The 15,694-nt window shown below is 40.4% G+C and overlaps 1 protein-coding gene and 1 pseudogene across 1 annotated transcript in view; both read left to right on the top strand.

The window, feature by feature from the left end:
* Nucleotides 1–15,694, top strand: part of SCAPER (S-phase cyclin A associated protein in the ER) — a 405,066-nt gene that overhangs the window by 183,509 nt on the left and 205,863 nt on the right. Inside the window, exon 22 of the mRNA XM_069071423.1 lies at nucleotides 3,260–3,325. Within this exon, the coding sequence (XP_068927524.1) occupies nucleotides 3,260–3,325 (66 nt within the window). The remainder of the gene's footprint in view (nucleotides 1–3,259; nucleotides 3,326–15,694) is intronic.
* On the top strand, nucleotides 3,332–8,710 carry LOC138148629 (armadillo repeat-containing protein 1 pseudogene; annotated as a pseudogene).

Below are 15,694 nucleotides of genomic sequence, written 5' to 3'. Positions count from 1 at the left end.
CCCTGGGGAGTGCTGGAACAACATGGGGGGAGGAGGTAGTAGTAGCCTTGGGTACAGTTGGGGGTGATGGAAGCATAAATAAGAAAAAAAGAGAAGATAAGAAAATTCTGAAAAACTGTACATGTTTCATCTGTTATGTAACAGAGTTAAAGTCATAGTGATTACATTATTTTCCAAATAAACACATAAAATGCAAGTTAAAACCCATCAATGGCCAAGTCTGCCAACAAGTCTTAATAAGCAAGTGTTGGCAGGTAAGCGTGTCACACATTGTCAGGAAGTCCAGCATGCATAATCAGGAATATGTGTGTGTGTGATGATTTATTTACAATATGATACAATATCATGTCATCAGAATATCAGTGCAGTAAAAAACCCACAAATTTGCAATAAATTATTAAATTTATTTTTATTATTAATATTATTTTATTTATATAATATATTATTTATATATAATATATTTATGTGATATATTTTATCATATTAATATTATTAATAAATATATTGTTAACAATATTTATTATTAAAAGATACATCAATTTTTAAAAATCTATATTTGATATATTTTTAAATGACACAAATTTTTTTACCCCCCCCCCCATTAAAAGGTTAAAGAAAGTAGATTTCCAGGGGAGTGCTAAGTAAAATTTTTTTTAATAGGGGGTGGTAGGCCAAATAAGTTTGGGAACCTCTGATCTGTGGTCATAGACTTAGAGCTGGAAAGGGACCTCAAAGGTCATAAAATTCAGCTCCCTTATTTTGCAGGAGAAGAAAGTGATCTTTAAAGAGAACACACCTCTTGTCCAGGACTCTCTGTCCATAGCTATATGTAGTAAGCAGCCGGGTCGAGTGTCTGCCCTGCCTCACACTGTTTCTATAGTATAGTTAAACCCTTGCTGCTCATCCTGCCTCTAGTTGTATTACTGAACTGCTGAGAGGTACAGGAATAGAGTGAGCCACACCCAACCGGGACACTGGCTGTGTGGCCCTGGGCCAGGTGCTGAATATCTCTAAGCCTTGGTTTCTTTCTCTGTAAAAGGAGGATGATGATAGGATTGTTGGGGACCTATTGTGATAGCTCTGGGAAAGTTCTCTGAAGATAGAATGGAGACAGTCAGAGCCATGGGAGCTGAGACCCCCAGGGTGGGGTGCAGGGCAGGACCCACCTAAGGCGCTTGTAATGCAGCAGCAGCTGTGCCAGGGCACATCTCTTCTGTCCATTTGGCACTTGGTGTCGGTGTTTACAGTAGCTTGCCTTCCTCCCACAGGGTCTGCCACAGTCAGAGCCATAGGGCTCACTCCTTAGCCAAGTGGCTCCCTGTTACCTCTGGGAGGAAAATACAGACTCCTTTGTGTGGCCTTTACAAATACTTCCCCCCTTTCTGACTGATCCCACCCTCCCCAGTGCGTTCCCTCTGGGCTCCAGCCTGTGTGCCCTGAACTTGGAGCCCCCAGCTCTTCACTCACATCTCAGTGCAAATGCTACCCCCACCCTACCCCCAAACCAACTACTTTGTCTTTTTTTAATCTGTGTATATATTGAAGCAGCCACTCATATTTATAATAGCTAACAATTATCTAATACTTTTAAGATTTGCAGAGTACTTTATGTGTATTATCTCATTTGATCCTAACCATACTGGGAGGCAGGTGCTATTATCCCCATCTTACAGTTGAGGAAACCAGCATTGTAGATATGAAACCATCTAGGAGGAACGGTTTCCTTTTTTTGCCTTTTTATCTCCTATACTTAGCACAGTCCCTGGATCATAGCATGTTCAACAAGCTCAGTGAAAACTTAATGAATTGAATTGCATTGCTTTCATTCTCCAGAGATTACATACAGCCTTGCTGTGTTCCTGGAAGAATATTACTGGGTTTTTTTATTTTGGGGGGGGAAGACAGGGTTAAGTGACTTGTCCAGGGTCACACAGCTAGTAAGCATCAAGTGACTCAGATTTGAACTCAGGTCCTCCTGATTCCCGGGCTGGTGCTCAATTCACTGCACCACCTAACCGTCCCTAAGAATATTATTGTTAAAAATTCTTATACTACTCCTTTATTTTTACTTTGGTGTACAAAATTGCTTTTCCCTTCACTATTTAGCTTTTTCATGTCCACAAATTTAAACTAATTTCCTTTGATCCATAGTTAGCCTGCATTATTTGCATGTTTTATGGGCTCCTTACTGATTAGTAGTTAGTTGTAATACTTTTCATTTTTTTAAAAATGATATTCCTTATAACTGCTCCTTCTGTATGTAACTGTCTGGGAGGCCTCACAGTGAAAAGTGAGGCTTTCCGTTTTCAGCATCCATCTTTCCCTTATTCTCCAGGCAGAGCTTGACAAATGAAGTCCCTGTTAATGGATTGCTGCAGTGGCTCCTGTCATCAGTTGATGGACTGATGATGCCTTTCACCTGCTGGTCCAGGCAAGCCGGAGCCAAGCTGAGCAGTAGCTAAGGATATTGTCTCAAATTCTTCAAGGCTTTGGCATTTAGCCAGTGTAAACAAAAATACTGGAAAGTGTCTGAACAAGTTGCTGCTGCTGTGCCCTTTTAATTTAAAAAAAAAAAGTTCCTTAAGTTAAATGACTCTTCTTGGGTGGATTATTCATTTTTTTTCTGCATAATGTGCCTCACAAGGTACATAAAGTTGTTCTGTACCCGAAGTGTCTTGTAGAATTTTAACATGCTTGCACATTTAATAGCAGAATGTCCTACATTTGTGGGACCATTCGGGAAAACAATGTTCATTTCCACCTTACGATTGTGATAGCGGCAATTGGACCTTGTATTAGTGTCATTCTTTCCAGTTTACAAGGTGTCTGCTTACTGTGATATCGGGCAAATTTTTTTTTATCACTTTTTTATATATGAATAAACTGGAGCTGCAAAAGGTTTATTGATTTGGCCAGTATCACAGGGTTAACAGAAGCAACAGACATGGAAGTACCAGAACTCAGGATTTTTCTCTCCTAATTTATTGGAGTTTTGTTTGAAAACTATGCCACATGGCCTCCAGAGCTCCCTGAAAACGGATGGACAGGAGGTGCTGCTGGTCTCCTGATGGTGTGGCCAGGCTTTGAGGAGCCGGTGACTAGTGGGTGGTCAGCAGGTCACTTTGTGCCCCTCTGAAAACTCTGATTTTACACATGTGAAAACCCCTACAGATGGAATACGGTTTGAAGAATCAGATTGGTAGAGGACAGTAACCTTGTTACAAACAATTTCTCATGACAAATTCTTGTTTTTTCCTAGGGCAAAGGAGTATGAAAGCTTGATGGAAACAAAAAGCCCCAGCTCCGACTCACCTTATAAAGCCAAGTAAGTGTTTGATCGAGACCTGTGTGTGGCAGCCGTGCATCTGGACCTGCTCGGTGCTCTGTGCTTATAGGATTCACTCTTTATGTCTGTCATGTCCCTTTTTTAATGAGCCATTTCCTTGAAGAGTAAGTCAATGTCAGTTTTCTTTCCACCTCAGGTCTAGTGAGTTATTCTTAGTTCACCTTCAAGGAAGATGAAAATGTGGCCCTTCATATGGGGGTTAGATGTTTGAGTTTTATTGGAAAGTGATCATTCAGTTAGGAAGTCAGCATTTTTTTCTATTCTGTGAAGGAAAAATTTTTCCACTAAAAATAAAAGCTCTCCATTTGTTTCAGAAAGCAACCTTTTGTAGTAGGAAGGAAAATGAGCAGTTGAGTCAAGAAAACTGAATTTGAGACAGGACTGGAGTCAACTGCTCAGTCTTCTTCCCTGCCTCCAGCTCTGAAGAATCCTCCTTGTCTGGGGAGTGGAGGGTTTGGGTAGGTGTTCTCAGGTGGCCATAGAGGTGGCAATGAGCAGAACTGCTTCTGTGGGTCTTAGAATGCTCCCAACCACATGACTTCATGACACAGCCAGGACTGGATGGGTGAAGCTGCTTGAGGAGCATTGGATTCTTTTAAAAGACTTTATTTCTGCATGTGGAATAGAAGATGAGCTCTGCGGCCATGAATGAAGAGCCTGATGTTCTGTTGTATCTTGGATGGTTGCATCTTGCAGGAGGCCTGCTAAGAAGAAGAGCCATTGTCCAGGATAAGCACTGTCTGCCAGGCCTTATTTTGTTTATGGATCACCCCAGTCCTGCATTTGTCCACTCAGCTTTACTAGCTCTGTGCTCCTTGGCAGAATGCCATGCTGACAGAGCAGAGATGAAAGGTGAGCTGGGTATACTGTGGAGCTTGCGAAGAGTGACCAAACTTCTGGCTTCTGAACTCTAGGGCATCCTTCAGTCATCCAGTGTGGCTGGTGCTGGCAGTGTCATGGGGAAGGAAAGCTCTATTTTTTTTTTTTTTAACTACACACAAGCTGCCAAAACGGTGGTTTTGCATATAGATGATCTTGATGGTCCCCCTTGAGAAATCTTTGTGAAGAGGCCTTGTTGAAAATGAATGGAGTTTATTTAGTTTTACATTTCAGATGGCTGTTCAGAGATGTGTTGTATGGATCCATTCAAATTTGAAAGCAGAGGCTTTGGCAATAGCAATAGCATCAACCAAAGTTATGAAAGCACACACAGCATGTTGTGAAAAGTGAACCAGAAGAAGAAATGCTGGTCTCAGTCCAAGATACTCCTGTAAAAGCAGAACAGAAAATAGACCTACCTGAAGATCTGCCAGAGGATGAGAGTGCTGGAAAGGGACAAGAGGAAGCCCTGGGTCACGCCCAGAAGGTGGGGCCGTGCTCAGACACAGCCTGCAAGCTTTCTGTCCCAGTCCTTTTCCTGACGACTTAAGTCTGTGGCTCAAGGCCTGTGTGAATCCGCAGGGGGGCCAGTTTTCCATTGGCCGTGGTGAACAATGAAGTGCAGTTTGCAATAAGTTATTACGGAAAGTTTTCAGATTCCACACTTGTGCGTGTTGCATTTTACATCTTCTTGTATGTTTAACCTGTTAGGTGGCTAACCAAACAGATACCTCACAGGGCATTGCTTGGTTTTATTTTCCTCTTTTTTATTGCCTTGATTTGAATCTGTCTGTCTGTGTATCTATCTGCTGTTAAAACAAAATCTTTGTACATGTACAACTTTAAATTTTACCTCATATGAAACATGTGATTAGGCAAATTCTTGACTTAAGTCTTAGGACTCTGTTTACAGGTAATTCTTTTTATCTGAAGTTTTACCAGTATCATTAAATGTTTATTTTGGGGGGTGGGATGGAGAGGGTTCCTTGTTGCTAATGGAGGATGTTGGTTGGGGTACTCTTTACCAGGAAGCCAGAGAAAAATATACCTGCTTATTCTTTCCCCTTTTTCACCCTTTTTGTTCTTGCCAGCCATCTTTGCAGAAGCTTAATTTTCTGTAGTATTTTGTGTATTAGAATTTATCTAATTGAATGCAGTGATCCATAAAATACATTTTAAGTTATTTTGTTCCTTTCAAAGCATTAGTGTTTTGTATGATTAACAAAGAATTGAGTAGAAACTGTGACTGTGTTGTGTTGCTTTCAGAGAATATTTAACTCAGTGTGATGGCATATAGTTGACACTGACCACTATTTAGTTAGACTCAGATCAGATCTGGAAGGTTCTAATTTGTTCAGGTGCTGTCTACTGTAGTCTTACTTTAAGTAGGAAATGGCTGATAGGCCTTAGTTTGTAATTGTACATTATTTCCTACTAGCAAAAATCACAGGAGTTAAAGCTGGTAGGAACTTGAGAAACAGCCCAATGGAATGAATGCCCATCATGCCCCAGTGCTCCTGCAGTACATTCAGCAACAACTGCTTGGCAGGTGTCCGCTTAGCAGATGTTTCCTTCTATTACATCTTTTGAATTTCTCATGCACTCGTAGCAGTGGGTATTCTACAGGGTAGAGTTGAGGGAGGGAAGGACCCAAACAGTTACCAGTTGTAGACAAAAGCAGCTTTTGTGGGAAAAGGTCTTGGCCCTTTAATCTTGGCAAATTTTGGCAAAGGTAAGACCAGTTTTGGTTTTTTTTGTTTCTGAAAACATGATCTAAGATATGTACACAGTGCTTAAGGAAGCTTCTGGACTGTTTGGAAACTAAGGAGTATGACTGAAAAACTTGAGTGCTGTCGAAGTGCTTGAAGATGCTTTCTTTCTGGCAACATTTGCCTCTCTTAATTATTCTTTGGAACTACAGTGAACATTTAGCCTGGCTGCCTTCTTCCTCCTCTCTGCTTCCTCTCTGCTCATCTTGAACAACTAAAAGCATTCAGGTTTCCAGAGGAGAACTGTTGTAAAATTAATGCCGCTACTTAAAGTCTTGAATTCATTCATTTGAATTGTGACTTTCTGGAGGAGTAAGGGAAGGGCTTATTTGGATACTGTTTGTGGAGGGTTTGTTTTTTGTTTGTTTTTTTTTTAACCCTACCTAGTCTTTGATTCAGGTGACACCCACAGACGGAACATATAGACTTTAAGGAATACATAATACAACTTGCTACCTAGAATGTTACAGGACCAGATGTTTTGTTTTGTTTTTTTAAGTAATCGTCCTTTCTATAGCCATGAATGCAAAGTTTACTTTTCTGTATTAATAACTGTTTGCATTTTCTTTTGCATTACAAAGACATCTCCTTGTTAAATAATAACATCCCTTTGATAGTAATGGTTTAGTACAAGTAGGTGTCAAGGCTTTGATGTTTGTGTGTTTAAATCTCAAGTCTGCTTCTTTGTATTGCATTCTAAATATTTGTATCTGCAATGTTCAGTTTTGCAGCTCTTGTAGAACAGTTAAGACATCTGTAAGGCATTTCTTTTTTTAAAAAAATATATTGTAAAATAATAGAAAGTAATGTAACTAAAAGTGAAGAAAAAACTTTGATACTTCTTTTATCTTGAGCAAATCACTTAAACTTTATGAGCCTCGGTTTCTCAGCCTTTGTAAAATGGGGTTGATCTTAATACTTGAATGATCTATCTCAGAGGGTTGTTAGCCAAGTCCTTTGTAAACTGTAAAGTGCTACAGAAGAATAAGTTTGGGCTTTTGTTATTTTTGTTTTTATTTTTACTGTTCTTAGATCCATTTTAATACCATTTAACAAGCCGATCTAGGAATTGAGCAGCCAGGTTTCAAACTGTCAGTGCTTAATATTGTAGACAGTTCCAAAGGGTAAAGATGGTCTTGTTAAGTTTAGAAGACAGGGGTACCTTTCCTCAAACATGAATGAGTCTAAGCTAGGTGACGCTTAGAAATGAAGGGGGCAGCCACCTGCTTCAGCCGCCCTTGGAATGGCCTGTAAAGAAGCTGAGCAACAAGGGTATTCAGCTGTTTGGGTCAAATGCTTATAAAAGCCTCTGAACTGGGAAGTGAAAGCGAGAAAGACAAAGCAGTTTATATGTAAACTCTGTGGGTTTTGAGATTTCATTGTGTAACTCTCCATAACTGGCTCTTTAGCAAATAGTTATCGTACTATGTTAGATAGACACTGAAGGATTTGTTAGCTATATAAGCTCAATCATTACAGGATAAAATAATCTTTTTAGACTGCTACATCAAGGTATGATTTTTTTTTTCATTTAGTATAAGAACTAAAGTCCAACTTTAGGAACTCATCAGGTAATCAGGTTGCTGCACAAAAGAACTTTATACTGGGGAAGTAAGACATGTTTGCTATAAAGCAGTTCCCCCCTAAACCCCATGAGTGTCAGGGACCATGTGTGATCCAGACTGCAGGGCTCAGCATGGGCTGTGTAGAGAAGAGGTGCTGATGGCATACAGTGAATTGGGGTGCAGAGCTTGCCTTAGATTCCTAGGGGTTTGATGAGTAGAGTAGCTGTGCTCAAAAATCCTCCTTGGCCTGGAGTCATCTGAGATCTAGTTTAGCCTCATGATTCCCCCAGGTCTGTGGTGTCAGCACCCTTCTCAGTTTTTACTTTCCTTCACCCCACATACCCAGTCAGGTCCCCATTCCAGCCATTTCTGCCTTGACATCATCTCTTACATCCAACCTCTTCCTTCCCAGCACAGATCCATCATCTTAGTTCAGGCCCTTGTCACCACTTACCTAGATAACACCAGCAGTTTCTAACTGTTTCCCCAGATTCAAGTCTCTTCCCACTCCTCTCTGTCCTAAGCACTGCAGCTGATATAATTTTTCGTAAGTGCACATCTGATCAAGGAGCTTGGCAACTTGGCCACTCCATTAGCTTTCTGAGGCCTCTGCAATATGTATCAACTTCTACATTTAACTTGTCAAGCCCTGCACAGCTTGGCATAGCCTGGCCCTTTCCAGCTTCATTGGACATTATTCCCCCTCCTGTAGCATGCAGCCTGGCCAAACTGGCCTGCTCTCTCTCCTCCTTCACGATGCTCATCTCTGTTTTTGTCTCTACCTCCATCTCCATCTCCATGATGCCTTTGTACCAACTGTGTACCATGCTTGCACGTACTCCCTCATCACCTCCACCTCATGGGAGGCCCTTTCTTCCTTTAAGTCACTGCTTAGCACTGTCTTTTGCATGAAACCCCCAGCCCCCAGTGCCTTCCATCCATTAATAAGTGCTGTGCATTTATCCCATGGATATTAATGCTGTCTTTATAGACTTAACTATGTACTCACGTCCTCCCATTAGGTTATAGGCTTCCTGTGAGGACATGTTTTGTTTTGTGCCTGTGTCCCAGTTTACTGGTATAGTGCCTAGCACACAGCAGAAACTTAATAAATGCTTATTTAATTGAATTGATTGAATAATTAGAGAAACTTTTCACTAGATTGGCCACTGTATCGACAACCCTTAGAAAATCCTCAAACTAACAGGATGTCATACAGAGTTCTTAAATAACCCAAATGTCAGAAAAAGAAATAGAACTAGTATGTGGACAACCAAGAAAAAACCTCCTGTTTCTGATGAATTTGCAAGAAAATTCAGTCACATCTTTAAAATATCAGTGAATGGAATACTTTAAAGTACCGTGAATGGAATAGATGGTTTACATGGAACTGAAAAGTTTTTTGTAAAATTAATACACTAAGATAAGAAAGAAAGTAGTCAACTGAGGGAAAAGTCTGTCAGACATCTTTGATTAGAGTCTAATATCTACGACAACTAGAAGGTGCGCATGACCTTTCCCCAGAAGATAAGTGGTCAAAGAACGTGCACAAACAGCTCTCCAAAGAAGAATCACAAACCACTCGTCACCGTATGGAAGAAGGCTTCAGATCACTAGCAGTAAGAGCAGTGCTGGTCAGAGTAACTTTCACCAGCCAATTAGCAAAGATGGTGAGCTGGGAGAATGGCTGGAGAGGTTATAGAAAACTAAGCACACTATTGCATTGTTAGTGGAGCTGTGAATTGGTGGACCATCCTGGAAGGCAGTTTGGCATTATATGGATATAGTAACTGAAATATCTATACACTTTGAACCAGAAATTCCACTACTAGGCATATATTCCAAGGACATCAGTGACAAAGAGTCTCTACAGATAAACCAAAAGCTTCATAGCAATATGTTCATCATGAAGAACAGATAATTTGATGTGTCTTTTTCCTCACATAGAGAATTGGGAGATTACTAGACAATTTATATTGAGAATTTGCATCTTTATATTGAGGTCTGTTTTGCTTAATTATTTTTCTTTCTTATAAAGGAAGATTCAGTCTAGACTGGGAGGTAGAATATTGTTCTTTTTTCAACAGAAATGATAATTATATGATCAATAAAACATTTATGAGGGTGGAAAAAGAGAAGAAAATGCACAAGAAGGACCTTACATTTGACTTTTTTATTCTTCTAAAACTTTTTTAATACCCCAGTACATGTGACCTTATCACAATTTGGAGTTGAAATTTAAATTTATCTTTTTAAAAATGTTTTAATTTTATCTTGTCTTTTTACATGATTTTCAGCTCTATCACGTGCCTCTGTGTGTATGTGTGTGTGTGTACACTTTTTTTGCACCCTTTTTTGGCAATCCTTTCTTAAAAAAGGAAAAAAGGAAGTTTAGCAGAACTAGCCACATTGACCAAGAGTCACAGTATATTCATTGTTCTATACCTACAGTCCCCCACCTTTACCAAGATGTCAGGGAGGTGCGTCCTGTCATCTTTTCTGTGCTGGTCATTGCACATGTTGGCTTCCTGTTATACTTCACTTCTAAACAAAGCATTCTTGGTTTGTTTTTAAATGTCAAATCATCTTGAATAAGTAGGCCAAGCTAAAGAGAGATTTTTTTCCTACCTTTCTCTTAGCTAAGGTGATTTATAAAATATCTTAGAATTTAAAATATTTTAAGGAGTTTTAAATAGGGCTAGAAAGTAATTTGAATGGGAAAAGCCTCAGCAGTTTGAGTTGACTCTAAGCATAGCATGAGTCAACAGTATGGTGTAGAGGCTGAGAAAACTGACACCATCTCTGGAAGCATTGTTTCCGAAGTGGAGGGGGGAGTGCTCCCTGCTCTGCCTGGTAAAACACAGCCTATAGTATTGGGTTTACTTTTGAGCCCTACATTTTAGAAGGGATGTAGACAAGCTGGAGTGCAGACAGAGGAGGGCGGGAGAGCTAGAACTGCGGCACATGGGGATTGGCCCAAGTACCAGGAAATTGTCTAACCTGCGGAAGATTAGGTTTCATAAAAATCTGATTGCCACTTACCAGTATGAAGTTTGCAAAGGACTGTGCATGCACGGTATCTCCTTGGATTCTTCCAGAAGAGACTGAGTGATCCCTGGACCAAAGGAATTACCTCCTCCTTAGTTTCTCTCCATTGGCAGTCAGTCCTCCACATAGTTGCTGCAAGGATTTTCCTGCATCCCAGGTTTAAGTAGGTCACTTAGCTTCTCGTTAAAGTAGAGATCTCTGGCTTCATATTTAATCTTCTGTTATACTATTGTGAGGACAGAGTTGAAATCTTTTCACCCTATTTTAGCTCTGATACCATAACCAGATGAGAATACATCTCAGTCCATCACACACTAACTCACTCAATCAAAAGGCCTTAAGAATAAGTGTGAAAAGTCTTTGAAAGCCAATAGATAAAATGAAACAATACCAGGTAGGAATTCTTTTCTATTGGGCATAACCATTTGTCTAACAAGGCAAAAGAACTTCAGAAGTGCTAATATAAGGCAGCTTCAGGAAACGCTCAGAGTCCACACCTAAACCTGGGTACCATGATCACCACTGCCCCCATTACCTTTGCTCATCTCTTCCAGCTTCAGGCTTGGATGATACATTCATGCGGAGTCATTCTGCTTCAGGAAAAGGTGACAGCCTTGATCCAAGCAGCTCCTCCTCACAGATGGGCAGGAAAGTTGTGCCTCAATCTTGGGAAATTCTCTTCCCTCTCAGTGTGAATGATAAGCTATAGATCTTCTCTGGGGGTTTAACCAAATTTTCTGCCCCATACAGGGGGTACACACTATGGTTCATCAGGGTCTTACCATCCTGATTGGTAAAGGTGAGTGTGAGTGCATGAGTTGTGTGGGTTGTAAGTCAAGGCAGGGGAACTTTGTCATTCATAAATCTTTAAAAATTGGAGTTCTGTTCAACCCTTTAAAGACTTCTTGAAAAATACTTCAAATGATAAACTGTCATTATTAGTTTCTAAAATAACTTGTGGTTACATCTAAAATAGTTACTCTACTTTCCCAAATAAATAAAAACAGCATCTAAGTGCAGTGTAATTGAAAAAATAGTTTCTGGTAGCATCAGAAAAATTCACATTTCTGAAACTAAGTATCTTTTCACTCAGTTGGTCCTTAAGTGCTTAATGGTTACTTTCAGATTCAGTAATGTTAGGAATTCCAAACTAAACAGACTTTGTAAATAGAAGACAACTTTTGAGTGAGCCAGTAGCTCAGTACTGAGTTAATATCATATATTACCAGGAAATTAAATCAAATCTTTAACAGAACTGATATCAAATAATCTCAGAAAAGTAACTTAATATTCCTTAATTGAAGTGGAGGAGGACATGAACTTTCATGTGACAAGCGCTCTGTTATTTTAGGACATAGATTTTTCTGCATAAAGATTATTTCCTACCCCTTGCCCCCCAGACTGTCTTAACAGAAGGACCTGCCTTATTTAGTCGGTCTGGTAGAAACCAGCCCACAGGGGAACTTTGGTATCCTGGGGGGATTGTTTGGAGATTGTTACCTAAGAAACTGGCCTCGTACCCTTCTTGGTAGAACCTGGAGTACTCTCCAGTGAGCAAGTATTAATTGCTACTGCACCTAGCTGACAATGCCCAAATCTCTGCCTACACTGCACACCAGAAAGCTAGCCAAAAGAACTCAGCAATCTGCATAGTCATGGTTTGGAATTTGGGAAGCGGAAGACATCAGCAACCAGGAGCCTTCTTATTGAAAGGTAGTGATGTGTGACAGCATCCCAGGCACCCAGCTCTGCAGAATTAAATAGCCTGAATACTGAAAAAAAAAATTATCTTGAAAACAGTAAGTCTGTGAATATTTAGTGTATATCCTGAGAGAAGGTCTTAAATAATCTGATTAGGGGAGAGGTGAATTAATAAACAAAGAACTCCTTCTTAGGCCAGCAAAAAAAGGAAGGCTGAAAGGGATTGAAACGCCTGTTTTCAAAATGTCAACACAATATAAGACCTCACATCATTAACAGGAAATGTGGGCAGATTTTAAAATGACAAATATTGTAAGGCTAACTGATTGAAAGTAAGTTCTTCACAATGACCATTTGAGGCATTCACTTAATGTATTTTTATCTTCCTTTTGTAGATGAGGAAACTACCAGTTAGAGAGCCCCTGTGACTTGCCCTTAGTTACACATCTAGACAGTGCCAGAGCCAGTACTTGAACTCGGACCTTCTTTCCCTGGAATCCAGTGCTCCCCTCGACCTTCCCCCACCCCTCCTCTGCTCCTAATGCCTCCCTCACTCATACTCACATATGCACATACACACGGCACACATATATGCACACACACACTCTCGTGTGCATGCACACACTTCTTTTTGTTCTTTACTTCTGGGCGGTGTTTGTAATTACTGACACCCACAACATGATTTCCCACTCAGGTAGTTCATCTCTGGTTGGGGAAGGAAGGACAGTTAGGTGAAACAAAATCAGGAAGAGTACAAGGTGGTATATAATAAAAAGCATAAAATTTTGTGGAACAATGAACTGAATCCAGTAAGGGATAAGGAACTAGACAAGCCTCTAATTGAATTGGTTTAGGGAACTTTTGGGTGAGGGGATTCTCTCTCCACCAGCACAGTCAGCTTCTTCTCGATGGTTTTTCATCTAGAAAGTTGTCTAGAACACCGACAGGGTAAATAACCTGATCAGAATCCAATAAGGTGAAATTTAATAAGGATAAATATCACGTCCTGCCATTAGGTTTAAAAATATGCAGTAAAACCTAAGAATTTAATTATACTGTAGTTTCACCATAAACCAGCAATATGAAGTAGCTTCCAAAATGTGAAAGTAATCTTAGACAACCTGAATGAGATATAGTGAACAGAATAAGGGAGGGCACTATATTTGGTATATTTTGTAGTTTTCAGAATATATGTGAAGCACTATGTCAATCAGCCAATCGACTAAGAAGGATTTACTAGGGACTTCTTGTTCAGTGGTTTTCAGTTGTGTCTGACTCTCTGTGACCCCATTTGGGGTTTTCTTGTCAGAGATATCAGAGTGGTTTGCCATTTCTTTCTCCAGCTCATTTTTTAGATGAGGAAACTGAGGCAAATAAAGTTGAATGACTTAAGTGACTTGCCCTGGATCACCCAACTAGGTAGTGTCGGAGACCATATTTGAACTCAGGAAAATGAGTCTTTCTGACTCTAGACCTGGCACTCTATCCACTGTGCCACCTTGCTCCCCCTTATTAGGGACATACTATAAGCCAAGTACTGTTCTAGTTATAGAGAATGCAAAGAAAAATTAATGAAGCAGTCCCTGCATTCAGGGAGCTTATATTTTACAGAGTGAATCATCATGTACATAAATACCTTCATCCAAAATAAATACATGGAAGTATTAATTAGGGGGAGAAAGGAGGGAGCAGAAGCAATTGGGGAGAAGAGATAAAAGGAAAGGCATCATGTTCAAGGGAATGCTAGAAACGCATTTTAAAGGAAACTTAGATTCTGGTATTGGTAAGGAGAGAACCTCTTCTAGGCATGCAAGGATAACTAGTGAAAAGGCATCCAAAGCCAATGGATGCCATATAAACTCCAGATGGGCAGGAGTATATATTGCAGAAAGGGGGATGGTGTTTAATAAAACTGCAGAGGTAACTTGGGGCCCATTGGTCAAGAGCTTTAAATACCAACTGGAAATTACTGAGTAGGAGAGTTATTTTGGTCAGTCCTTCACTTTAGAAAAAAATCACCACAGTAATTGAAGGAAGGATGAGAGTTCAGTTGAGACTGATTGGAATACTCTTGTCCTGCTAAGAGAGAGGGTGTGTGTTTGTGTGTGTGTGTGTGTGTGTGTGTGTGTGTGTGTGTGTGTGTGTGAGAGAGAGAGAGAGAGAGAGAGAGAGGGAGGGAGAGAGAAATGAATGAAATGAATGTTGTAGAGAGACTTAGCGACTGATTGAATATTTAGGATAAGAATGAGGTAGGAGTGGCCGCTAGGTGGCGCAGTGAATAGCACTGGCCCTGGAGTCAGAAAGACCTAAGTTCAAATCCAGACTCAGACACTTAACACTTACTAGTCGTATGACCTTGGACAAGCCACTTAACCCCAATTGCCCTGCCCTCCCCCTCCAAAAAAAAAAAGAAGAATGAGGTAGAACTTGGAGATTCCACTGTATTTACAAACCTGAGTGACCAGAAGAACAGAAGAACCCTTCACAGAAATTGGAAAGTTTGGAAGTGGAATGGATTTGAGAAGAAATGTAATGAGTTTCGTTTTGGAGAGGTCGAGTTTGAGATGCCTTAGGACCATTTACTTCCAAATGTCCAATATGTAGTTTGTGATGTACGGCTAGAGCTCAAGGAGAGGCAGGGGTTGGATGTATAAATCTGAGTTATCTTCATGGAGATGATAATTCAATCTGCAGTAGCTGTTAGGTTGAGGTCACAAAGAGTTTAGATAAAGAAGAAAACAGGGAGCAAAAGAGAGTCTTGGGGTTCTCCCACAGTTAGGGGCACAGGATGGATGATTAATCAGTAAAGATGAATAAGAAGCTGTCAGACAGACAGAAGCAGGCCCAGGAAAGGACAGCATCCTGAAAACCCAGAGGAAAGAGAGTATCTGGATTGAGGAGTAGTCAGTGGTGTCAGATGGTGCAGCCTATAAGATTTGACTGTTAAGAGATTTGGAAACTTTGGAGAAAGAAGCATCAGTTGGGTGAGCTTGTGAGAAGCCAGAACTCACATGATTGAGAAGGGAATGAGAAGAGAGCCTGTGGAGGCAACAGCTGACAGCTTTTGCTTTTTTTGGAGGGGCAGTTAGGGTTAAGTGACTTGCCCATGGTCATACGGCTAGTTTTTGTGTTAAGTATCCGAGTCCGGATTTGAACTCAGGTCCTCCTGACTCCAGGGCCAGTGCTCTATTCACTGTGCCACCTAGCTGCCCCTCACCTAACTTTTTTTTTTGACAACTTTTTCTAATGGTTCAGCTGTGAAGCAGAGGGCATGTGTAGTATAGCAACTTTAGGGGATAGTAGGGTTAAATGAAGGGGGTTTCGGTGATTGTTTTGTTTTTTAGGGGAGAGAGATCTGGACATGTTTGTGGGCAACCAGGTAAGGA

This window comes from Petaurus breviceps, unplaced genomic scaffold (genome assembly GCF_028583685.1).
Source record: "Petaurus breviceps papuanus isolate PSGF00001 unplaced genomic scaffold, PetGlider_PUasm1.0 90825, whole genome shotgun sequence".
Lineage (NCBI taxonomy): Eukaryota > Metazoa > Chordata > Mammalia > Diprotodontia > Petauridae > Petaurus > Petaurus breviceps.
The sequence above is the reverse complement of the archived record's forward strand: the minus strand, read 5'-3'. Positions and strand labels throughout refer to the sequence as shown.